This window comes from Rhinopithecus roxellana, chromosome 6 (genome assembly GCF_007565055.1).
Source record: "Rhinopithecus roxellana isolate Shanxi Qingling chromosome 6, ASM756505v1, whole genome shotgun sequence".
Classification (NCBI taxonomy): Eukaryota; Metazoa; Chordata; class Mammalia; order Primates; family Cercopithecidae; genus Rhinopithecus; species Rhinopithecus roxellana.
Window position 1 is genome coordinate 85,284,053 of NC_044554.1, and position 25,457 is coordinate 85,309,509.

The 25,457-nt window shown below is 46.8% G+C and overlaps 1 protein-coding gene across 4 annotated transcripts in view; it reads left to right on the top strand.

The window, feature by feature from the left end:
* The first annotated feature begins 5,725 nt into the window (after positions 1-5,725).
* The window catches only part of VWC2 (von Willebrand factor C domain containing 2), a 153,016-nt gene continuing 133,284 nt past the window's right edge, over positions 5,726-25,457 (top strand). Inside the window, exons 1-2 of one of the 4 annotated variants that reach the window (XM_030931958.1) lie at positions 5,726-5,998; positions 7,877-8,675. In XM_030931958.1, the coding sequence (XP_030787818.1) occupies positions 7,980-8,675 (696 nt within the window). In that variant the 5' untranslated portion in view covers positions 5,726-5,998; positions 7,877-7,979. Of the gene's footprint in view, positions 5,999-6,126; positions 6,653-7,876; positions 8,676-25,457 lie in introns of those variants that run through there. The other 3 variants (XM_010357493.2, XM_030931959.1, XR_004057862.1) reach the window with 3 other exon arrangements.

The window sequence follows — 25,457 nt, forward strand, 5'->3', positions numbered from 1 at the left end:
CCAGGGAAAAATCTTGCCCAAATAAGGCCACGTGGCATGCGGCACTAGCCAGAGATTTCCTCCTTTGGAACTCTCCAAAGGTAAGAGGAAACACCTTTACAAATGCAACCTGAAGCTTCTTACCTCTGCTTTATGGACCTAGATCCTTTCCCACTATTGCACAGTGCTATGCCATCTGCAATTCCAACCATTCTAAGCCAACTGCTTATTGTACTTCTTAGAGTAGCAAATTTTGATAGGCCTTTGTTTCACAATTGTTTCTGAAACTTCTTTGGTCCGTATCTATGGGGCCTGTGATACCAGTACAGTGGATGACTTAATAGTCTACAAAAAATGGATCCCTGGAAACCTCTTTTCAAGGAGTAAGATTTTGCCACTGATTTCAGAAGAATATCTGTGAGTCATCTATTTGATTATCTGAACAGATGCTGCTGACTTCTGGCATCATAGCAGAAGGGATGAGTCCCCAAGGTGTGTTGTAATCAGGCAGCATGTGCGGTGGGTCAGCCCAGGGAACAGTAACTCTCCACCGCAGACATGTATCAAAAGGGGAAGCAGTAATGGAGCTGTTGCCCTGCCGACTGGTAGCTCGTTCCAGGGCAGAACTTTAATTAGTGGCTCCCTTAACAGCCAGGCCTGCTCTGTGTACATCCATAAAAAGCCATCTGAACACCAAAGTGGCCTCTCCCACTCATTAATGGTCACCTTTCTGCTTGAACCACAACAATCCTGCTGACCCTTGATTTCAGGTGGAAGAGGTTTTTATTCCCTCTAACCCTCAAAGATGAAGGTTTCAAAGCATTTCCTTCACTGGCCCAAACCCAGAATTCAAGTTAAATGGCTTTGCCAAAGGTGTGAACTAAGTGAAGGAAAGCTCTTCTCCTTGGGCTCAGGCAATCTGCAGTCAGCGGGAGGAGTGAGTGCATGAGCAGGAGTGGGGAGCCCTTTGTGTTTTCTGCAGACACTGCTGCAGCTGCTGTGCCTGGAACACACAGTTCCCAGGAGATCCTCCTTCCCCAGGGCAGCCACACTGTCTCTTCACCCATAAAGGTGAGGCGTGGCAGCATTCTGCCAGTTCTCTCCACTGCCACCTGTAAAGCTGGCTCATCTGTGCATCACAAGCAGCTCTCCCCATAGAACAAATATGCAAGGTTCCTTCGCTGGCTCTGCGTTCCATTAAGGCCTTCTGGTTTCCTGGTCAGGTCTGCAGTCATCCTAACTTCGTTTATGTTTTATTCCACACTGTCTCTTTTCCACTTTCAAACCACAAACAGCTGGCACCCTCAGTTGCAGCAGATGACCTTGTCTCATCCCTCTGTGAGCACACCTAAGCTCCTTACCTCTCTTCTATTTCACTTGCGACTGGATGCCCTGAGGTGCCTCTCCTCCCAGGGCATAATCTCTTGTGTTTTCCTCCCAGGCAAATCTGCTCCTTGACTCTTCTTCCTCAGGGTATGGGATAATATGCATCAAGGGATCCTTTCTCAGCCATGCATGTGTTGATGTGTTCTCTCATTTGTTGGCAAACATGAGTCCCTGTTAGAGGGGGTCCTGGCCTGAGGACATGAAGATGGAGCCAGCATCTCAGGACTGCTCCTGAGGCCCCCTACAACCAACCCACTCTGGTCCTTGCATGACCTGTTGTTTCTCTGCTGTGATGAATGTTAAGTCCCAGTGCGTGAGGTCGTGCAGTTCTGGCTGGATAGAGAAGCTCGGAGAGCCAGTTAATCCAGAATAGTAAGTCATTGACCCAAAACAGCCCACTTGGAGGAGATAGCAGTGGGGGTGTGGGACAGGACACTGGGGGTGCCATCACAGGTGTCACTGTCAACCAGGCACTTGCCCTTATTAGCTGGGTAACCTTAGTCAAGTCTCAACCTCTTTCAGGCATGGTTTCCCATGGGCAAAATGAAAAACAATAATGGTCGCTGAGACTAGTAGCACTGTAAGAAATTAAATGAGATGGTTGTGAACTTGCCCAATATTATATAAGTGAATTTCTCCTAGTTTTGGCTTTCCTTCCTTCCCGTTCTCCCTCTTCCATCCTCCTTCTTTCCCTCCTTCCTTCCTTCTTCCCTTTCTTCAATCCTTCTTCTTTCCATTGTTCTTTTCTTCCTTCTTTTTCCCTTTCTTCTTCCTTCCTTCCCTCTCTCCCTTCTTCCCTTCATTTCCTTCCTCCCTCTTCTTACTTTCTCCCTTCCTTCCTCTCTTCCTCAATTCTTCTCTTCCTCCTACCCTCTCTTCATTCCTTCCTTCTTTCCCTCTTTCCTTTCTTCTTCTCTTCCCTCGTTCTTTCTTTCCTTCCTTCCTATGTTTTTTCCCTTTCCTTCATCCTTCTTCTTTCCCTCTCCCACCTCCATTCCCTCCCTACCTCTTTCCATCCCTCACTACCTTCTTCTCTTTCTTTACTTCCTTTCTTCATTCCTCCCTTCTCTCTTTCCTTCCTTCCTCTTTCCCTTCTTCCTTCCGGTGCTCTTCTTCTCTCCCTCCCTCGCTTTTCTTCTCTCCCTCCCTCTGAATCGCCTTCCCTTCCTTTCTCCCCTCCCTCGTTCCCTCCTTCTTTCCTTCCTTCCTTCTATTGCTGCTTTTTTCCCTCCTTTTCCCCTTCCCTCCTCAATTGGTCCTATTGGCTCTAAGAATAGAAGGATGAATAAAGCATAGTCACTGCCCTTAAATAAACAACCATTTCAAAGATGAGTATAGACAATCTGGAGCTATGAAAAAGTTGACTGTTATAAGGGACATTAAAAAAAAACAAAAACAAAAGTTGGCATTAAAAAAAGTTTAAGGGACATAAAAAAAAGTTGACATAAAAAGTTGACTGTTACAAGAGACATAAACCACTCTCTGGGGAGAAAATAAAGGTAAGATTAATTCTGCCAAAAGGGACAGGAAAGGTGACTGGCCTAGAATCCTGCCTGGAACCCACTTGCTCTGCATTGCTCAGGGTTGGCCCTGTGGCCAAGCTCAGACTGTCACACCGGCTACTAAATATGACTGTATCTCAGCAGATGGATTTAACTCTTGCGCACAGGAAGAAAATGGACCAACGAACTCAGTTAAAACAGGGCATGAAAGCAGAAATGTGCTATATTCCTAGAGTGCTTTGGACTTCCTATTCATTCAGAGATCCTCTCTTTTTCCTTTTCAAGGTGAGAAAACAAAGAACTTGTAACACTGAGTGACTCGTTCAAAGTTGCAAAACTGGCCTCTGGTGGAACTTGGATTACACCCATGTCACCTCACTCCCTGACCAGAGACCTTTCTGCTGCTGCCTTGCAAACTGTAGCCTGGAAAAAAGGAAAGGAGAGAAAAGGAAAGACGAAGGGAAAGGCAAAAGGGAAGGGGGAAAAAGAAGGGGAAGGGGAGAGAAAGAGAAGGGAAAGGGAAGGGAAGAGGAGAGGAGTGGAGAGGAGAGGGAGAGGAGGGGGAGGGAAGGGGGAGGGGAGGGAAGGGAAGGGAAGGGAAAATGGGGGAAAGGGAAGAGAAGGGAAAGAAAAAGAAGGGAAAGGAAAGCAAGGGAAAGGAAAATAAGTGGAAAGGAAGAAAGGAAAGAGGGAGGGAGGGAATAAAGGAAAGAAGAAAAGAAATGAGGGAGAGAAAGAGGAAAAGGAAAGGAGAGAGAGATGGAGGAGGGAGGCAGAAAGGGCAGAAGGAGGGCGAAAGGAAGGAAGGAAAGAAAGGAACAAAGAAGGAAGGAAAGAAGAAAAGTGAATTACAATTCATTGCACTGGCAATAAATAAATTATATATTCCCTCAGTGCCTGCAAAATCCCCTATATTTTCTCAAATTACTCAGCTCATCGAGCTGCACGGGTATTGTTCTTCTTCACAAAGAACAGCAATCCCTTGGAAACTGCTTTCCTCCCTCTTTCTATCAGCCCTATAACACTATCTCTGAGAACATCTAACAGAACAAAGCCATTTGGACACTTGGTCACTTAATTCATCCTCAGTTTTGTCAGGCCTCTTCTTGAAAACTTGGCTGTCTCATATTCATAGCTCTCTACTGGAACCAGCTGGCTGGGACAAGGAGTTTCCGATTCAAAGAGACCAGTGATCAAGGTGGGATCAATAAAAAGACATCATTATTTCCTCACCTGAGCCCCCAATCAATTTTTCAGTTAGAATCCTGGACACATACACCGTTACTGTTTCTTCTTATTAGTCACACGTTTGGGGCTACCCCATTGTAACCACATGAGAGTACTGTTGGCAAAACAAAACAAACAGGCCATTTAATGACAAGAACAGAATTAGCTAATAAAGTAAGTCAAATAACAAAATTTGTAGCCTAACCCATGCTAGAAAAACTTGATTTTATAGAACTGAGGACCCATTTTGCACATTGCATATGATCATACCTTGAGGCGTGTTTTTATTTCGGTGGTATTGTGAAAGGTGTGATATTTGGAATAGAGGCATCATAAAGACACGGAAGCCATAATTGATTAGAGCATGTGATGAGAGGCAGGTGGGTGGGTAGGCTGCTGCAGCCACAGGCAAATGTGGCCTATCTCTTTTCTGACGGTAACAAGAAATAAAAGGGCCGAGTGTGGTGGCTCACACCTGTAATTCCAGCACTTTGAGAGGCCGAGTGGATCATTTGAGGTCAAGAGTTCAAGACCAGCCTGGGCAACAAAGCAAGACTCCATCTCTACAAAAAAATAATAATAAAAAAACCATTAGCCCTGTGTGGTGACCTGTACACCCAGCTCCTTCGGAGGCTGAGGCAAGAGTTTGAGGCTGTAGTGAGCCGTGATCATGTCACTGCACTGAAGTCTGGATGACAAAGTGAGATCATGTCTCCAAAACATTAAAAAAAAAAAAGGAAAAATGAGAGTAGAACTGAAACAGCAGAAGGGCTCAGATCATCCTGGACATAGAAATCCTCCATCCAGGCCGGGCGCGGTGACTCATGCCTGTAATCTCCGCATTTGGGGAGGCCGAGGCAGGCGGATCACAAGATCAGGAGATCCAGACCGTTTTGGATAACACGGTGAAACCCCGTCTCACTAAAAATACAAAAACAAAATTAGCGGGTGGTGGTGGCGGACGCCTATAGTCCCAGCTACTCAGGAGGCTGAGGCTGGCATGAATCCGGGAGGCGGAGCTTGCAGCGAGTGGAGATCAGCCACTGCACTCCTGCCTTGGGCCACAGAGCAAGACTCCGTCTCAGAAACAAACAAACCAGAAAGAAATCCTCCATCCAGCCCTGCTGCCCTGTTGGTTCTGTGTGTGTTGGAGGGGGTAGAGGGGCAGCCTTCTAAGAAGGCTTTCAAGGAGGGCTTCCTACCACCTCAGCTAAGACTGGTTTGTCTATACAATTAAAAGGTAGAAATACTTTGTCCTAAACCAGTCTCCCCAGTTCCCACCAGCCAGAGCGCCTGACTTTGCAGGGAAGGTTATCCGTTTACCGTCCGAGCACTTTCGGGGATTCTAAAAATGCCACGAGGGAACGGCCATTTCCATGAAAATTCCATTTCGGGGATTAATCTGAACAGGTGCTATTGACTTTTTCTCCTGTACACAACATCAAAGAGTAAAAACAACCAGGCCTCTGCTTAACAGTTGAGGATTCCAGCAAAGTTAGGAAACAGGTTTCTATTTGTAGCAGAAGAGTGAGCAGGCAGGAAGAGGAAGATGTGAGCGGGGGGAGAGACTGGCAGAGATTCAGAAAGTTCGCGCTTGAGATTTTTACGTTTCTTACTCATCCACGTCTATTTCTCTGGGTTTCTGAATGCAAAGACGAAAAAGTCTCAAGTCTGCTAAACTAACACGGCCTTCGAATCCCAAACTCAACACGGTAGCTGAACCAAGCCGCCCACAAAGAGGAAAGCCAGAGGGGGCCAATTAGGGAGGAAGAAATTAAAGAAAAGAGAAAAGCCAAGATGAAAGGTCCAGCGCAAAGTGAGTGACACGCCTGGAGAATGGCAACCCTAGCACGGTCTGCGGCCGGCGGCGGAGGTGGGGACGCGGCCGCGCGGATGACTGACAGGTGGGTCTGGCGCAGCAAAGGGAGCGGGTGCGGCGGCGGGGCCTCCCCGGGGGCAGCGCGAGGGCCTCCCCTGGGGCAGCGCGGGCCGAGGCGGCGCCTCCGGAGCGGGGGCAGCAGAGGAGGGAGCGGAGCGGGAGCCGGGCGGAGGCGGCTGCGGCAGGGGGAGGCGGGTGGCAGGCGCGCTGGCTCCCATGCTGGCCTCGGTGCCACTAGCGCGCCTGCCGCGCTCCCGGCTTCTCTTTCCCCTCCGACGCGCAGCGGCTGCCCAGACATTCCGGCTGCCGGGTCTGGACAGCTGCCCGAACCCCTCCGCAGAGAGGAGTGAGGCGGCTCCCGGGTGGCGTCCGGCGAGCGCTTGGTCTTGGAGAAGTGGGGACGAGGCTGGAGGATGAGCGGCTGAGGGCGACGCGGGCACTGACGCGAGTTGGGGCCGCGACCACCGGCAGCTGGCAGCGCGATGAGCGAGTCCCCGGAGACGCCCTAGCCTGGTGCGCGCGCCGGGCGGAGCGCGCAGGTGGGGCTGGGCTCTCCGCGGTCCGCCCGCGTGGGTCCCCTACCGGCCCAGGATGGGCGCTGGCAACCCGGGTCCGCGCCCGCCGCTGCTACCCCTGCGCCCGCCACGAGCCCGGCGTCCGGCCCACGCCTTGCGCTCATGTATGTAGGTTGGGCGCTGGTCTTCAGGGCTGAGGGTGCATGCTGGGTGTCCCCGCGCTGCCGGACGCGCTCCCGCTCTGTTCCGCCTCTCAGCTGCTCCGGAGGAAACCCCCCGTCCCCCGCCCAAGTTTGTGAATATGGGCGCTTCGCCCAGTGTTGAGGTCGGAAGGGACCGGGCAGGGAGTGAGCAAGGCCGGGCACATTCGGAGGCCTAAGGGAGGAGGGCTTAGGGGGAGGGGACAGACGCACCGGAGTGCGCAGAGTGGGGGCGTTCGGGGAGTGAGGCAGAGAGAGAGGCTGGATTGCCGGTGTCCTGCGGCGTATCGGGCTCTCCCAGCCCCTTTGGGCGGCAGAAACTTTGGAATCCAGAAAGGCTGGCGAGGGTCCGGCAAGTAGGAGGGTCTCGCCCCCACTCTGCGCCCCGGAGCCCCAGCCTTCCGCACTGCACTCCTTGGTGCTGCCCGGGCGCTTCTGCTCCGCAGCCAGGACCCTACAAGACTGAGCGCCGCGGCCCGCGACTTGGCTCCCGAGGCTCCCAGGGGCGGGCCGGCGGAGGAACTGAAGCCCCGGGAATCCCCGACTCGGCCCTCTGGGAAGGGGTCGAGGGCATCTTTTCATGCAACCGGGCTTAGAGAGCAGGGAGGGGACATCTGCTCCCGAGACGGGAGGCTTTTAAGAAGTTGTTAGAAATGAGTCGTGGAGTCCTAGGAGAAGCTTTGTTTAACCTCCCGGCATTTTCCCAGCACAAACCCCTAAAGCAAATGAGGAAGAGTTTCCCTCTTATTTTCCTGTACTTTCGTCTGTCTCTAACTCCACTGCTGAATTCTCCATTTAATAACCTTCGGGAAATGTGGCCAGGACCTAGGGAGGGACACCCTGGGTGCCCGAATTACGTGGTTCCCAGCAGAGCTTTGCAGGGGGGCGCGGGCCCTGCTCGCTGCGTTCCCTGGGCTCCGCAAGCCGCCCTTGGCCATCTCCAACACTAATCACGACTACATCAGAAACACGCCGGCCGGTGTCGTTCTTGGATTTCGTTTCCAATATATCGCTCCACAATTTGTGATGTCTAAGAACCCCGGCCGTGCATCGACGCTGGGCATGCTGCCCCCGCCCCCGTCGCCCAGCTCGTTAATCTAGAGCTATGCCGGAGCCCAGGTGGGGGCCGCGGCGGGCCGGGGCGCTCGCGGGCCGCGGGGCTCAGTTGTGCTGCTGTTCTCTCCGCAGGGACGGCGGCTCCCGGCTGGCGGCGGCGCGCCCCCGGGCTGTGAATGCGACTCGCCCCTCGGCCGCGCTCCCCGCCCGCCCGCCCGCCGGGACGTGGTAGGGGATGCCCAGCTCCACTGCGATGGCAGTTGGCGCGCTCTCCAGTTCCCTCCTGGTCACCTGCTGCCTGATGGTGGCTCTGTGCAGTCCGAGCATCCCGCTGGAGAAGCTGGCCCAGGCACCAGAGCAGTCGGGCCAGGAGAAGCGTGAGCACGCCTCTCGGGACGGCCCGGGGCGGATGAACGAGCTCGGGCGCCCAGCGAGGGACGAGGGCGGCAGCGGCCGAGACTGGAAGAGCAAGAGCGGCCGTGGACTCGCCGGCCGTGAGCCGTGGAGCAAGCTGAAGCAGGCCTGGGTCTCCCAGGGCGGGGGCGCCAAGGCCGGGGATCTGCAGGTCCGGCCCCGCGGGGACACCCCGCAGGGGGAAGCACTGGCTGCAGCCGCCCAGGACGCGATTGGCCCGGAACTCGCACCCACGCCCGAGCCACCAGAGGAGTACGTGTACCCGGACTATCGCGGCAAGGGCTGCGTGGACGAGAGCGGCTTCGTGTACGCGATCGGAGAGAAGTTCGCGCCGGGCCCCTCGGCCTGCCCGTGCCTGTGCACCGAGGAGGGGCCGCTGTGCGCGCAGCCGGAGTGCCCGAGGCTGCACCCGCGCTGCATCCACGTCGACACGAGCCAGTGCTGCCCGCAGTGCAAGGAGAGGAAGAACTACTGCGAGTTCCGGGGCAAGACCTATCAGACTTTGGAGGAGTTCGTGGTAAGAGGCGAACGCCCGCCGGGCGACTTTGCACCTTCCAGGAAGGGGTGGAACAGCTTTGGTTCTGTGGTCCCCCACTTTGAAGAAGAGGTGCTCTCTGCTTTTCAGAGGTGGAGAGCGCTGTGCTCAAGACCCTTTGACATGACCTCTCTTTTTCAGGGCAGAGGTAATCCTTCCAGGAGCACTGTGGCCAATCCATAGGGATTCCTTCGGTGTTCACTTTAAAAGGGTTTCATGAGGATGAAGCCCATGGCACTGAAGGGAAGGGTCCCAACAGGTATCAGAGGGACTTTCAACATTAATTTACTGCTCCTAATTTGGGAATGTTGTCGCTGAAATGCTCAACCTGCTTTCAAACACAGGGTAATTTACCATGCCATTTGGGATATATTTTTCAACTAATAGCTAATTAAGGGAGACTATTCATATAAATAAACCATTTCCCTAGATTATGTGTTTAGGGTATCATGCAAATGTTCTAAAAATTAAAAGAAAAAAATATTTGCTCATGGGGTGCCAAATCATAGTGGATGGCGAAACCAACAAGTGCAGTTAATGGTTAAAAATTGTTTTGATTTAGATACGTAGTAGTAGTGTTAATAATACCGGCCATCTCTCTAATGCCTACTGTGCGTCAGGATCCCACTGTTTTACATGTACATTAGTTAAATCTCATACCATGCTAGGAGGTGGATTATTATCCATTGTCTCCATTTTATGGAGAAGAGGAAACAGACACAGAATATTTAAACAATGTGTTGAAGGCAGAGCAGTTATTAAGAAGCAGATTCATATGTCAAACTAAGCAGTTCTACTCCATAGCTTAGGTTTTTAACCCTTATACTCTACTTGAACCAAAAGCCCAGCTCCACTGGGGCTTTAGTTTGGGTGAAGATGCTGCACAGCCTGCATGCACAGGCTCCAGGTAAAATCCCTGCAAGTGGGCTGGGGGCCTGAGAGAGACCTGCACAGGTGTTCAGTTACTCCAAACTCCTCAAGGTAGGCTCAACCTATGGCCTGCCTGGACTTGGCCCATTGATTTGCCAGGCCATAGCTGTCCTTTTCCCACCTGCAGAGGGCGTCATGGAACGTGCAGCTACTAAAGCAAAGCTCGGCAGGCAGGTAGGGAGGAATTCTGCTGGAATACCCCTCCTGGAATTAGCCTGTGAGATCTGCTAATTCCCAGGATGTGAAGGCCATGTAGTTACTGACTTGTGGCAATGAATTATCAAGTGTTATAGAAGTACAAAGCCAGGAAGGACATATCTATATATGGTGTACAAAGTATGGAAAGGTGCTGGAATTTAGAGTCAGGAAACATGGTTATCCATTCTGGCTTTACCACTGACCAGCTGCAGGACTGGAACAAAAGACATATCCCCTCTGGGTTTCTTTTCTCTTATCTGTAAGATAAGGGGCCAGCTATCCCTAGGCTCATGTAGCAAAATATAGCTCCAGGCATACATTGCTTAAGTACTAACATTTGACTTCAGCCCTTTGGAGAAAGACAGCTGAGAGGAGCAACTCATATGATCCACGCCCAGGCCATACAAAATTAACTAAATCAGAAACCCTGCCCTCAAAATGCTTCCTGCCTATGGGAGGGTCTGGTAGTTATCTCTCCAGATGTTTCGGGTGCAATACAAAAGTGCACAGGCAAATGTGTCCAGGTAAAGGAACTTGTGGGTGCCAGAAGACCCCAGAGGAGGGGCCTTCCATTTTGGCCTGGAAGCAGGGTCGTGGAACACTAGAACAATTCTCTTAAGTTTTGAATTGGTAACATCATTGGCTCTTCTAAAGTCAAAGATAAGCAAGCAGTGGTTTGTAATTAATTCCTTTTGTTGTTTGCACTGTTTATAGTTAGTTCCATAGTAATTTGTTAGAATTGTCATAAGAGGTAAACTGAGGAATTAGTAGCACTTTGATCTAGAAAGCCCAAATACTTCAGTGTCCACTTACCTACCTGAGATCACAGGTAAAGGGAATAATTCAAACTTCTGTCTTAATTGTACATGCTAAATGCTAGCAGCCATGAAGCTGCTTTTGTCAATGGAGGAGAAGGATCTCTTATTTAATTCCTCTTTGCTACCTGTTTGGTAGTCCATAGGTAGAATGTGTTTTCAAACTCTGAGGACAGGAGATGATACTGACAAAAGGGAAATTGGAAAGATTACAATCTTAGGAAGAATTAAAATACCAGTAAAGCTATTTTTGGAGTATTAAGTGCATCTTCCATCTTCAAATGACATTTCATTCTAAACTTTCATCAGTTATTACCAGATGCTGGGATGCACACATGCTTGAAAGTTGCAAAGTTGTTACACATTTTTAATTATATGCTTGTTCTTATGTCAACTATATAAAGGTTTTATAGTGTTATATCATGTTTACTCCTTTTTGTTAGTATCAGGAACATTTCTAGGCATTCCTCTAATTTATCGTGGCCTTGTGCAGGCCATTTATTGTCTCCATTTTTCTTTCCTTCAGTGTACAAAAGAGAAAGCAATGCTTTTTTTTGAAGAATGTTGAAAATATGAATGTAGAATGGTATAGGGTTAGTTGTGAGTCCATGGGGTTTGTGGGTTGTAGTAATAGAGATTTGTCGTGATGCTGAGTACCAGGGCACAGAAATTGTTAACATGCCTGCTCTGGGTATTCTGGGTTTCAGAGAGGGATAAATTGTACTCTGTAGTTTGCATAGCACAAAGTACATGGAAAACGAAAAAGGAAAGCATTTCTGTCTGAAGTGCTTTACACTTCTCTGAAGAAAATGTGATTCAAATGGAGATTGTGGTACAGTAGGGTCATGACTGGAACACTGTTTACTTTAGCAAGGAAGGAAGTGAAAGTGAGATTACTTGGGCCTCATTCCCTGCAAGATGCATAGATTCTTTAACAGTCTGTTCTCTGCTTCCAGAGAGAGAGAGAGAGAGAGAGAGAGAGAGAGAGAGAGAGAGAGAGAGGAATTACTAGTTATTGATGGAGGCTTGACCATCTTTGAGCAGTAGATTAACCCCAGAGCCTGCCTGTGCTTGTGATGTGCAGGGTATTTGGCTCCGGCAGGAGTGTGGTTTCTCCTTGTCTTCATAGGCTTCTCTTTTGTTGGGCATGTTTTCTTGCTGCCTTCTCTACTCAGTTTTCTGCATATTCTGAACCTGTTCTTTCCCTTCTCTCTGTACTCTTTTACCCCATTAAAACTTCCTCTCCTTACAGCCTGTTTGATCTCAGTTAGATACTTGTGAAAGATCTCACTGATTCCACAAAATACCATTAAGCTGCTAATAATAATGAGAGTAATGTGTTCATTCCTCCAGGGATGGTTGTAATTTAATTTGTACATTCAAATAAAAACATAGTTAATAATAGAATTTTCTCCACTGCCTCTCAAATGATACCAAGTGTCTTTTTTTTCTTTAACTTAGACCAGCAGGCATACAACTTTGAATAAGGAAGCTTGTCTATTGGCTTATTATTATTTTTTTTTTAGTAAAGGAATGATATTTTTAACTGTTTTGTGCTTCCTACAGTATATTAGTCTGCTAGGGCTGCTGGAGCAAAGGAACACAGACTGGGTAATTTAAACAGAAATTTGTTGTCTGGAAATCCAAGATTTCCAGACTTCCAGTTTTGCAAGTAATCTGGAAGTCCAAGATCAAGGCATTGGCAGGGGCTGGTTTCTTCTGAGGCCTCTCTCCTTGGGTTGCAGATGTTCGTCTTCTCCCTGGGTTTTTTTGTGCTGTTCCCTCTGCATCTGTCTGTGTCCACTGCTCTTCTTATAAGGACACACTCATATTGGATTGGGGCCTGCTCCAATGACCTCATTTTAACTTAATTACCTCTTTAAAGACCTGTCTCCAAACAGTCATATTCTTAGCTACTGGCATGAGGACTTCAAAATTTGAATTGTAGAAGCACACAGTTCAGCCCAAAACATAGTGTCAATGACCAAAATTGACTTCATAAAACAAATCTAATGAGGTAGTAACAGTGGGGTGTGTGAGGATGCATCAGCACGCATGATGGGCAAACAGTGCTTACGGCAAAGGCATAGAGTGAGTGGTGATGAAGTGTATGCCAATGAATATTAACTGAGGGGCTCATCTTGACCATTCTGATTCTGTGTCTATTGCATTCTGAGAGTCACTTTAGGAGTTCTTGTATTACTTATGTGAATGGATCCTTGTATCATGGAAAACTAAAAGGTGACTAAGGGTGCGGAGGGGGGCTATATTGAGTAGTTGTAAATTTTGCCTCAATGACCATATGATTTGTTCAGAAGTAAAATAACATTTGAAATGTGTTAATTTAAAAAAATCATTCTATTTTGATCAACAAAACAAGTTGTTTTCATCATGAGAATCTTGGTCTCTGTGATTCCCTCTGTGAATCTTGGGAGGACTGTGATGGTGGAAAGGGGAGTTTGCAGGCTTATTGCATGTTTTATAGAACCTAATGGAAATTTTGTGACTCTGAAATAGGGCCATACAGGATAACTAAATCTTCACATTTCTTTGCTTTTGGTAGGATTGATATCAGCAAAGTGTGTCAACACTGGTTATCATAGCTGATCAGGAGCTCTGATTGGCAATTGTGTAAGTCTTTGAAGAAAAAGGGAAGATGAATTATTAATAAGTGAAGCTTACTAGACTGTCTTTCAAAGCATGAGAACTGTTGAGAGAGAGATAACAGGAAGGGGTACTTGGAGGTGAAATGATTTGGGACCGCTGAGTTAAGCCAAATTCTCTCTGACTGCTTCCGTATCTGACTTGCCGTTAACCCCACTGCAAAATCTTATTTCTAGGTTTTTATCAATTAAAAAAATTCAAACATGAAATTTGGAATCAAAACCTCCATCTAAATAGAGCTCTACTGCAATTATGAGAAAATGCCAGCAAAGAGAAAGCCACGGTTATTCATGCTTTTCAGTCTAATGGTATTTATATTCTTTTGGCTGATGTTACTTAACTGAAAACAATGCTATTATTATCTACCTTCACTAAGTAAAATGAGTCAATCTCTGTTCTTTTCTGCAAGTCAGGCTAATGCATGTACTGTTGCTGTCTCTGAGTTTGTTTTGGTTCTGAGTAAGATTTTGTAAATTCTCGACTTCTCATTTTCTACCCTTCTGTCTAAAGTCATTTAAACAGTGACTTTTTTTTTTTTTTTTTTTTTTTTAAAGAGGGAGTCATATGCCATATGTAGACTCTTTAGATGTGTTCCTAACTGAGGCTGGGGGAAACACAGCTTTAAAAACTGCTTATTTGCCTGCTTCATCCAATATCTGATGTGAAGTATGGTAGAATTAACACCATAACCTTTTGTAGTGGACAGAAGGGAATCAATATTTATCTAGTGCCAATATTTTTTATGTGTTGGCTTTTCTGGAGTAATTTACACAACAGACTAATCAGTTGGTGGTATTTTCTTTATTTTTAAAGGAGAAAAAACTAAGGTCCAAAAAAGTTAAATAGCTTGATCAACATCATAGAGCTAGTAAATGGTAAAGACAAGATTTTAATCCTAGCGTGTTGGACTCTGAAGATCGGGCATAGTGTCTTTGTGACCATATGGTGATGAAGTGGCATTTTGTGTGTGGTGGAGAACATTTCAGGTACCTGGAAAAAGGAAAAATTATACAAGTCCAGAGTACCTTGCTCGTATGTATGTCCAAAAAATGCTTGATCCACTTGGTTAAACATGTATTTACATGGATTTATGTCATATTTGACTTGGCCATCTGATGGACAAAATAACCCCTGTGTCCTTCAAAGGATGAAGTCTTGAGTTGTAATGGAACTAAAAGTACTTAGTCCCAGGATTTCCCTGAGAGCAAGGGGGAATGAGTCCAGCGGGCAGTGAAAAGAAGACTAGATCCCAAGAGGTGGGTGGGACTCCAGGGATTATCAGACCCACGTGGGGCAACAGGTGGCCCAAGAGGAAGATCTGGTTCTAGGAGGTATTCTGTTTGGCTCACGGCATATAAAACATTTGTTTATTAGTGCCAGTATTTGACAAGTGGGAGGTTCATGTAAATTCCCAGATTGCCTAATTCTTACAAAAATGAAATGATTCCCAGATGGCAGCCATCTGTCAGAGCTGGGCAGGGCATTTGCTTTCCAGCTGACCACACGCCTACTCGGCAGATGTGCGATTCACCCATGCTTCTGTAGAAACATGACTTTGAAAAGACTCTTGTTCATAGGCAGTGAAAATTCACCTTAGAAAATTAGTGCCCCCTCCAAAATCATACAGGCAGTTGATATCGTGAGGAGGTTTAGGAAAGCAGTTCCCATGCTCTCCAGTCCTTTCTTCTTCAGTTTTGGTGGAGAATCAGCTTCTGGGACTTTGAGGACAGGGTACTTATCATCTGAACACAGCAGTGTGAACCTGGGTTCTGTTTTATCCAGTGCTTCCCTGGACAACTTTCAGAGCCTTGTTTTTTAGTGGTTAAAAAGAAAAGAAAATGGGGCTTGGTGTGGTGACTCATGCCTGTAATCCCCGCACTTTGGGAGACTGAGGTTGGAAGATCACTTGAGTCCAGGAGTTAAAGCCCAGTTTGGACAACATAGTGAGGCCCCATCTCTACCACAAATTGAAAACAAAACAGAACAAAAAAAATGGCCAGGCGTTTTGGTCCTCACCTGTAGACCCAGCTACTTGAGAGGCTGAGGCAGGAGGATGGCTTGAGCCCAAGAATTTGAGGTTGCAATGAGTCATGACTGGGTTACTGCATGCCAGCCTGGATGATAGCATGAAACCCCATCTTAAAAATCAGAAAAGAAAAATTAAAAAGCGGATAGTATTCTGCATTTCTCTCCCATTATAAGAAGTAAATAAGATGTATGTGAAAGCAATTTGAACCTGTAAAGCTCTGACCAAAGTTAATGTGAATATTTAGACAAGTTCTGCAGAGTGTGCTGCTCAGGGGTAGGTGGCCACACCCTGGTTCAGATTTTGGTCTCTAGAAGGACTCTTGTAGACCATTAGGGACAGGTTCCATGGAGCTGTTTTTCCATAAAGCATTACCTCCTCAGATGATATCTCTAAATCTGATAAGTCCCAACAGAAACATTATTCTTACATTTATTTGAAAATATTTAGGACACCACGTGTGCCAGTCCCTGGGCTGCATCCTGGAGATGTGATGGGAAGCAAATGGCCCCCTCCAGGAGACAGGCAGCAGTACTGTGGTGTGTGAGGCACTGTGAGAGCTTGGGTTAGGGGTTCAAGGGGACACACAGTAGAAGTCACTCTATTATTATTAATAGACCCCATTGTTGCTGATGACTTGTTTTTAAATGACAGAGGAATCCTGGGCCAGATGTTCTAGAGAAAAGAAAAAAGTTTGTATCAAATGTAACAACTGTGAGTTTGCATGAAGGATATGGCTTCCCACCCAGGCCTACCTACCCTGTGACCATCCTTCATGGTACTTTTCTGACCACGTAGCTGGAAATCCTTCTTACTGCCTGTCTGTTCCAAGGATGAGATCCTGCCAGCTGGATCATACTTCTCATTCTATTTCTGTCGGGCACTGGGGTGCGGCCAGGACATAGACCGCCTTTCAAATCTGTGGAAAAGGATGATGTCAGGCCTCTGCCAAGGGCCCTATGAGTTCTCTCAGAAGCCTTAGGCCTGTGAAAAAGCATAGAGCTTGCAAATTAAAACTCCATGGCTGGGCGCAGTGGCTCATGCCTATATTCCAGGCAGTTTGGGAGGCCGAGCTGGGAGGATCACTTGAGCCCAGGAGTTTAGGATTAGTGTGTGCAACAGAGTGAGACCCTGTCTCTAAAAAACAAATAACAATAATGAGAGAAAGAAAAAAAGAAAAAGAAAGAAAGAAAGAAGGGAGAGAGGGAGGGAGGGAAGGAAAGAAGGAAGGAAGGGAGGGAGGGAGGGAGGAAGGGGAAAAAGAAATTAAAATGCCAGGTGACTCTGCACATTTCCAAGTATCCAAGTATAGTAGAAATGATGATGCTTTAAACATGAGACTATTCCTTCCTTTCCTGGGAATATGGAGGACAGCCTGACAACTCGCCTTCAACAAAATGCCTGAAATCCTGAATACCATATAAAATACATATTTTTAAAAGCAAAATGTTACTTGTATAAATTGATGGGGTACAGTGTAATTTTATTACATGGATACACTGCGTAGTGGTAAAGGAAGAGTGTCTAGTGAAGTCATCACTAGAATAATGTACGTTGCATCCGAGTAATGTACACTGCATCTGAATAATGTACACTGCATCCGTTACATAATCTCTCGTTATCTACTCCCTCCCCATCCCTGACACCCTTCTGAGTCTCTATTGTCTGTCATTTCACATTCTATGTCCATTTTTAAAAGCACAGCTGACATGGCAAGAAAATAAGAGAAATTAATTTCTAGAGGTGGAGTTGGAATCCATAGAGCAAAGTCTGCCTTGAAGTGGTGGCTGTCTGGGAGCATCTCTTGATCTCGGGGCCTGGGCCCTTGGCCCTCATGGCCAATCATTGCTGGGTTGTGGCATGTGATGAGTGCAGGTACCCAAGTAGAGAGAATCAGATCAGGATCTATCTTATAAAGCCAGGAGACCCAAGAGCCTGTACTGCAGTGGGACAATGTAAGCAAACATCTCTCAGTGAACCTTGGCTCAGTCCAGAAGAGAAAGAAATGTTTGTGTTTTCCCCGAGTCACTTGCCATCTGTAGCAGGCTTACCCTCTTATGAATGTGGAGCCCCATTTATGCTTCCCTGTGTGGTGTGCAAAGTCCAAATGGAATATGTGTTTTTAAATGGATGGACAGGTATCTGACCTAAACATACGCACACGGGGTGAATGCACCCTTCACCCAGGCTACAAAAAAATTCCCACAAATAGTGTTCCAAGGAATGTGACCTCAAAATAAAAACTAGTCACAAGGAGAAAGGGCATTGTAAGCAAGAATCAGCTGAGGCAAAAGCAGTTGAATCAGGCCCAGATATTGGGATGTAAAATGAGTATATTTGATATATACTCATTTTGATATCTATTTTGAGATATTTCATAGCAAACCAGCACACAGATCTGAAGAAGTTAACTAGTATGAAACATATATAGATGGAACACAGGAAAGAGATGTTTCGATACATGGAGGATAAAGTGAAAAGATCTACCACACATCTGCTTAGAATTCTGATAGAGATTGTAGAGAATGGGAGAAATTAAGATATGGAAGTTCCAAGACTTTCTAGTTGAAAGACATCTATTTTCTCATTCAGGAAACCCAATGAATCTAAAGAAAGATAAATAAAAATATATTCACACCCAGCCATATTATAGAGACTGCAGAACAGCAAAGGCAAAATAAAGATATTTGGAGCAACCAGACAGAGAAGACATTACCTCCAGAATAACAGTGAGTAGGCTGACAGCAGACATCTGGTCAACAGAAAACACAGCACAGTAGGAGAATATTTTTAAATAAGAGAGAAACAAGTGTTAATCTGATTGATGTATCCATCAAAATTGTCCTTCAGGAATAAGCCTAAAGAAAGATACTTTATACAATGGAGAGCTGATCACCAAAAAGTATTTACTAAAATAATTTTTAAAAAGGAGTCTAAAGGATGAAACTTAGGAAGAAGGAAGATGATCCCAGAAGCAAAGTCACAGAATCAAGAAGGAGTGGATGAAACTTAACTGTTTACTAAGGTGTAGACCGGTGGAGCTCAGCTGTGGGCAACATTGCCTGCCTTCCCTCAGGAGACCTTTGCAAGGTATTTGTTACCTGGGTATATCGTGTGATGCTGAGGTTTGGGATAAGAATGATCACATCACTCAGATACTGAACATAGTATGCAACAGTCAGTTTTTCAACCCTTGCCCACCTCCCTCGCCCCTCTTATAATCCCCAGTGTCTATTGTTCCCATCTTTGAGTACATAAGTGCCCAATATTTAGCTTCCACTTATAAATGAAAACATGTGGTATTTGCTTTTCTGTTCCTGCATTAATTCACCTAGGGTAGTGGCCCCCAACTGCATCCATGTTGCTGCAAAGGACGTGATTCCATTCTTTTTTAAGACTATGTAGTATTCCATGGTATATATGTACCACATTTTATTTATCCAGTCCACTGTTGATGGGCACCTAGGTTGATTCCATGTCTTTACTATTGTGAGTAGTGTTGCAGTGAACAAAGGAGTGCATGTGTCATTTTGGTAGAAGGATTTATTTTCCTTTGGGTATATACCCAGGAATGGGATTGCTGGGTAGTAGGTTGCTCTGATTTAAGTTCTTTGAGAAATCTCCAACTACTTTCTGCAGTGGCTGAACTAATTTACATTCCCTCCAACAGTGTATTAGTGCTCCCTTTTCCCTGCAGCCTCACAAGCATCCGTTATTTTGTGACTTTTTAATAATGGCCATTCCAACTGGAGTGAGATAGTATCTCATTGTGATTATGATTTGCGATTGTCTGATGATCAGTGATGTTGAGCATGTTATCATATGCTTGTTGGCTGCTTGTTTGTCTAATTTTGAGAAGTGTCTGTTCATGTCTCTTGCCCACTTTTTAATGGAGCTATTAGTTATTTGCTTGCTGATTTGTTTAAATTCCTTATAGATGGTGGACCTTTGTTGGATGCATAGTTTGCAAATATTTTCTCCCATTCTGTTGACGGTTTACTCTGTGGATAGATTCTTTTACTGTGCAGAAGCTCTTTAGTTTAAATATTCTTAGAAAACAGGTGCTGGGAGCCAGCTCAGCCTTAGGCCAAATCATCAAGTAGGTGAACATTTCAAAGGCACCCCCAGCTGGTCAGAATTGCCCACCACCAGGTTCTACTCAGCCATGGGCAATTTTTCCTGCCCTTCCTGTAATGAAGGTCAGAATGCCTGGAAATCAGATTCCTTTCCTACTGCTCTCTATACCCTTGGGGCAATAGGCCAATCAGAAATAAATAGTACCTTCAACCATACCAAACAGATTGGCCTTTCTGTATGTGTCTTTGCTTTCCTCATATCTAGCTTTAAAAACAATTTTTATTTATATTTTACTTTCAAATTCTGTGTGCTTTTAAAAAAGAGAGCTCAACATTTTTGTTTTAGAAAGCTTGAAACAAATGAAATATAATAGAATTAATTTCAAGTGAGTCACTATTCTTACTAATTCCTCTTGATATGCCAGGAGCTAAACCTCCCTGCCTGGTAACACTGTGGCACTGTTGACAGCTACGCTCTAGGGACATAGAGGGACACAAGCCCCACCCGTGAGGAGCCTGGGATGTGCAGGGAGCCAGCAGGTGGCCAGATGCTCACCTTCCTTTCTCATATGGGGCAGAACTGCCCAGAGCGCCTTTACCTCCACTCACTGTGCTTTTGCTGCGTCACACACAAATGTCAGGAGTGCGTAGGTTGAAAAAGAATATGGCTTTTGACAAGGCTGCTGCTGTGGCCTGGGCAGGAGAATCAGGAGAGAGACAGGCAGCTGAGGGGTACACTGTGCTCTAATGTCAGCCTCCCAGCTCAGGGTAACCTCCCACTGGTTACAGAGTTCATGTCTGGGCTCCCGGTGCCCTCCAGGAAGCCAAGAAAATCAGCTCATCTTGCTTCTAGGTAACAGCAAGGGATGACAGATATAATTTAATGGTCAGATCTCAGGGACCATTGCACCGTATGACTGAGTGCAAAGAGTCCCTTTCTGCGTGAGTGAGCACTGCTGTGCCTTCTCCACCAGAGCTTAAAACTCCATGGAAAGGGACTTCATTAAACGGAGAATCCGCAGTGGGTGTCCTGTTCTAATTTCAGCCTACCTTTGAATAGGCTTAGCTTCAAGAAGAGATTCAGAGCCAGTAAGGGGAGCCCACAGTGCCTGTCCACTCCTGGCCCGGGCTGTGGCCCTGCACTTTCTGGGTAATTGGCAGCTGATATGCTGTAAGGAACTTTAACAAGACGAGCAAACCATGACTTCAGACAGCGTCCAGATGAGCATCCATTTGGGTCACTTTACAGTTGCGGGTGCGAGAGCTACTGCTGGAGCCAGGCCAGCTTTGGGCAAAGGCAGACTGATGGGTGCCTTTGGTCATCTTCACTTCCTGCTTATAGTGGGCATTGTCATTGCCGTCTCAAATAAAAGAATGCCAAATGGGAGCAGTGTAGTTCTGTTTTCTCCTGGCCTCTGTGTGTGCGTGTGTGAGAGTGGGTGAGTGTGGGTGTGTGAGACACTGTGGATGTGTGTGAGTGTGGGTGTCAGACAGTATGTGTAAGTGTGAGAGAGTGTGTATGAGTTTGGGGGTGTGTGACACCCCCACACCCACACCCACACTCTCATGAGTGGTGGGTGTGTGAGTGGGTGTGAGTGTGGATGTGTGGGTATGAGAGTCTGTGAGTGGGGGGGTGTGAGGTGTGTGTGTGAGAGGGGGTGTATGGGTGTGGGGTGTGTGTGGATGTGTGAGTGTGTGTTGGTGGGGGGGTGTGAATGTGTGTGTGAGAGAGGGTGTGTATGTGTGACTGGGTATGTAAGAGTGTGTGACCGTGTGTGTGTGGGTGTGTGTGTGAGAGTGGATATGTGGATATGAGAGTGTGAGCATGTGTGTGGGGGTGTGTGAGGGGTGGGTGTGTGAGAGGGTGTATGTGGAGTGTGTATGTGTGGGTGTGAGTGTGTGTGGGTTGCATGAGTATGGGCATATGTGGGTGAGACTATGAGTGTGTGTGCGTGTGTGTGAGCGTGTGTGTGTGAGAGATGAGGGTGCATGTATGAGCGTGTGTCTGTGTGTGTTAGCATGTGTGGGTGCGTGTGTGAGTGGGTGTATGTGTGAGTGCGTGTGTGAGTGGGTGTATGAGAGTGTAGGTGTGGGTGTGAATGAGTGTATGAGAGTTCATGTGTGTGTGTAAGAATGAGTGGGTGTATGTGTGAGTGTGGGTGTATGTGTGTTAGTGTGTGTGTGGGTGCATATGTGTGAGTGTGGGCGTACGTGTGAGTGTGTGAATGAGAGTGTAGGCGTGGGAGTGGGTGTGTGTGTGTGAATGTGGCTGTATGCGTGTATGTGAGAGTGTGGGTGTGAGCGAGTGTGAGTGTGGGTGTGTGTGTCCATGAGTATGGGTGTAGGTGTGTGTGAGAGTGTGTGGGTACATGTAAATGTATATGTGACTGTGTGTGTGAGTGTGGGTGTGAGAGTGTGGGTGTGTGAGTGTGTGCCTGAATGTGGGTGTAGTGTGTGAGTGTGTGGGTGCATGTGAGTGTATATGTGACTGTGTGTGAGTGTGTGTATGAAGTAGGCATAGTAGTTCCATTGCATTAACATTTCCCCCCATTGGCCACAGTCCCCACCACTCCCTATTACACACCTAGTTCACTGCCTCATTTTCTTACTTGTGTGGTCCCTGAAGTAATTTGAATTTGTCATCCCTGAGAGAACTAATCCCCATGTCACACTCGTCTTTTAAAAGTCTATTCTTAGGAAAACATTATTTTAGTCATTTATATATTAAGTGAAAATTAAGCTCTCTGTTTTTTTTTTTCTCCCAAGGATTACTTAGCTTTAATTCTTTAATTCTAAAGCAAAAGGGTTTTGATCTTCTAATGATTTTAAAGAAGAGAATCTCTTTCAAAATTTGTCAGAGAACCTTCTTCTCTCCCCAAGCAGGTGGTCAGATGCAGCTGACATTACTTTCCTTCTCTTACAGGCTTAATTTAGGAATCTATAAATGAGCAAATTATCTACAAAATAATTCTACAAAGATTTCAGCTTCACCCTTGCTTCCCAGGTAGGAAGTGAGAGGCCGCTCCCTGCACTGGCCCTGGTGCTCCGGGTGGCCCTACGGCCACGGGGTGCAGGTGGTCAGCAGGTTTGGCTGCATCCTTTCTGATTGTGTATCTGGTAGGCAGGCTGGCAGATTCCAGACTGCCCATCAGGTCTGAACCATCAGCAAAGAAGGAGGTCTTCCTCATTCTTCTTCCTAGCTCTTCTGCTCTTTGCAGCCAAATAAATATGTACTATAAACACTGCCACTAGTTTTTCCTCTCATAATTGACCTAGCAAGTTCCTGTTGATCTGTATTAACATGAAGGAATTATTCAGGAGAGGATTTAAAAGATGTTAGTAGACAAGGGTCTTGCCTGAAGCTTAAGCCATAAAGAAGGAAAAGTTGTCTGTGGTGCCCGAGAAGAAAGCTGTATTGCCTCAGATTGTCAGGCTGCTGTATTCTTAATCTATTGTGTGGTACGTGGAGTTGTCTTCTTACTGACACTCAGAAACTGACAGCCTCTGGGGGACAGTTCTTAATTAAATCCCTTTGTGTGCAAATCTGTTCTCTGACAGAGAGTGGAAAGACAAAGAGAACAGAAGAAAATTCTTTTCTGAATGGCACAGGCAGCAGCATCTCTCTGTCCTTAGTTTCTGTTGCTATAATCCTTGTGTTGGAGGCTGGAAGGTAGCTTGTGAATCAGCATTACTTCACATTAGAATTAGCTCTCGTTTTGAGGGAGAAAGTAGAGAGGGGCAGGGAAGCTAGGTGGGGAGCCTTTCTATGCCTGCCTGGATGGATGAAGGGACATCACGCGGCAGGGCACCTGCCAGCCCTCAGGGGGTCGGGGACTCAGGCTGCAGGGCCAGTGTCCCCAGGTGGCAAGGGCCCTTCTGTTTGTCAGGTTTGGAAGGAGAATTTGGCCATGTCCTGTGCTAGTTTAATCAGACAGTTTCAGGGAAGAAGACTGAAGAAGGACAGGGGAGAGGTTTAGTTCCAGGTGACGGCTGAAAGGAAGACCTCATTTTCCAGGTTTCTTACAGGTCGTGAGGAGGGCTGACAGGTGCAGGCAGAGCCACTTCCGGATGCCTGTGGATTCTGAGTACTTAGCAATGAAGATTTTCTATCAGTGGCCCTGTGGTAGGACCAGACTTGAGTTCAGGCAGCGACCTGCCTCTGAAAGTCACCAGACCTGTAGGTGTGTTTTCATTCCATAAAAAGCAAAGTTGAAAGGAATCACTTCAGCATTTTCAGCATTTTCCTCCAGCTCTGAAATCACACAGTCCCGGGTTATCGGAAGCTAGTAAGACTTCATTATATAAATGGAAGGGACTTTGTGACTTGCCTCTACATGCACCGGAAGGGTGTGAGCTGGAAACAGGTTTTCATAAATTGGGCAGCTAGAAAAGGCACTTTCGCCATCTGGTGACAGAACTGTGACAATGATTTTGGGAGGCTGCTTGTCCTGGGCTACACGGAGAGACTGCTTTGTCATTCATACCTTTCACTAGCTTCTTAATCCGAGGTTCATCCAAATAATCATGTAACAGGGTCAAAATGAATACAACAAAAGTGATATGTGGAGACAGGGAGGTCCCCTTAGTTCAGAACATTGCTTTTCCTTTCATGGCTCCCAACATTTGCTGATGGCTGAAACCAGTTGTTCTTATGAAACTAAAGTTTCTGTCTCTTTTGGGATATCCCAGCCTTTTGGGCAGTCAGGAATCTGATCACTTCTGGGAAGTTACTCAGCTTTTCAGGAGTTATCTTCCAAACCTAGGGCCATTTTTCTGAGTGCCCCCTCCACCAGCTGCAGGCTGATTCAAGCCAGGGTGGTGGCATCTGACCTTTTGGCTTCGCCCTCATTCCATTCTCCTCCCTCAGGTCCTTCTTTCCAGATGAGAAGATGCTTCGCCTTCCTTTGTTATATGTTCTTTCATTCTTCCCACTCTATGATTGAACCTCTGGACTTTGGCTCTTGGTCTGTGAAACTCGAGCTCAGGAAGTAGTGATAACGACCACTCTAGAAAACCAAAGCTTAGCCTCTTTGTGTAGATGCAATGGTGGAAGGGCCAAAGGGAAACACTGGTGAGAAAGAAATATACAAGTGTCACTTCAAAACACTGTCCTTCTCTCCGCCATGACTACTAGCACATTTGGCCCTCCACATCCACAGATGCCACATATGCAGAGCCACCTGGAAGGGACTTGAGCATCCTTGAATTTTAGTATCCGAGTAGTTTCCCAGAATCAGTCCCGAGTGGATACCAGCGGACGACTGAAATTCATCCTTGTGGAGTGTCCATCACGAGCCACTCACTGCTCTAAGCACTTTGCCAACAGTAATTTAACCATCCTCATTTTGCAGATAAAAAGACTGAGGCACAAGTTTCAGATAACTTGCTCCAGTTCCCACAGTTAATCAGGGGCAGAATTGGGCTTGATTGTCCTCTCCTGCTGTGCACGTTTACCCTGCACTAGACACCTTTGATTTTACACTCCTGTGGCCAGGCAGTGACTGTGAAGATTGGTACCCCAGTAGGTTCAACAGGTAACTTCCTCCTTCCCCTTTTTAACATGAGGACATGGAAACTCAGGAAGGAAAAGGGACTGGCTTGAGATGGCACAGTCCAGTTCTAGAGCTGCTTCTCTTCCTGAGAATCGCTGTACTGTTGCCATGTATGCTGTCATTCTTCCTGTTTCCTTGGCCACCCTTCCTACCCTTGCTCTGGAAGCCTCCTGTCCTGGCGGCCAGAGGTCTCCCCATCTGCACTGTGTCCAGCTTTGTATTTTTCCTCGGGCTTGGCTGGAGGAGGCCAGATGTTGGAGCCACTGCACAGCCTCCTCCCTGGGGAAGTCTCATGGGGTTTCAGTGGGAGAAGGAACATGGGATTCCTCCTGTGTGTCTCATCTTGGTACTATGATGTTGGGTGGTTGGTCAGGGGCTCGCCTGAGGCTACAGGGCAGGCTGAGGAGTGAGGTCCAGGACCGAGTTTCCCACGTCTCATGGCCTACCTGGGTCTCTAGATCTGGGAGAACCCTCGTGCTTATTCCTTTACAATTAAGATTCCT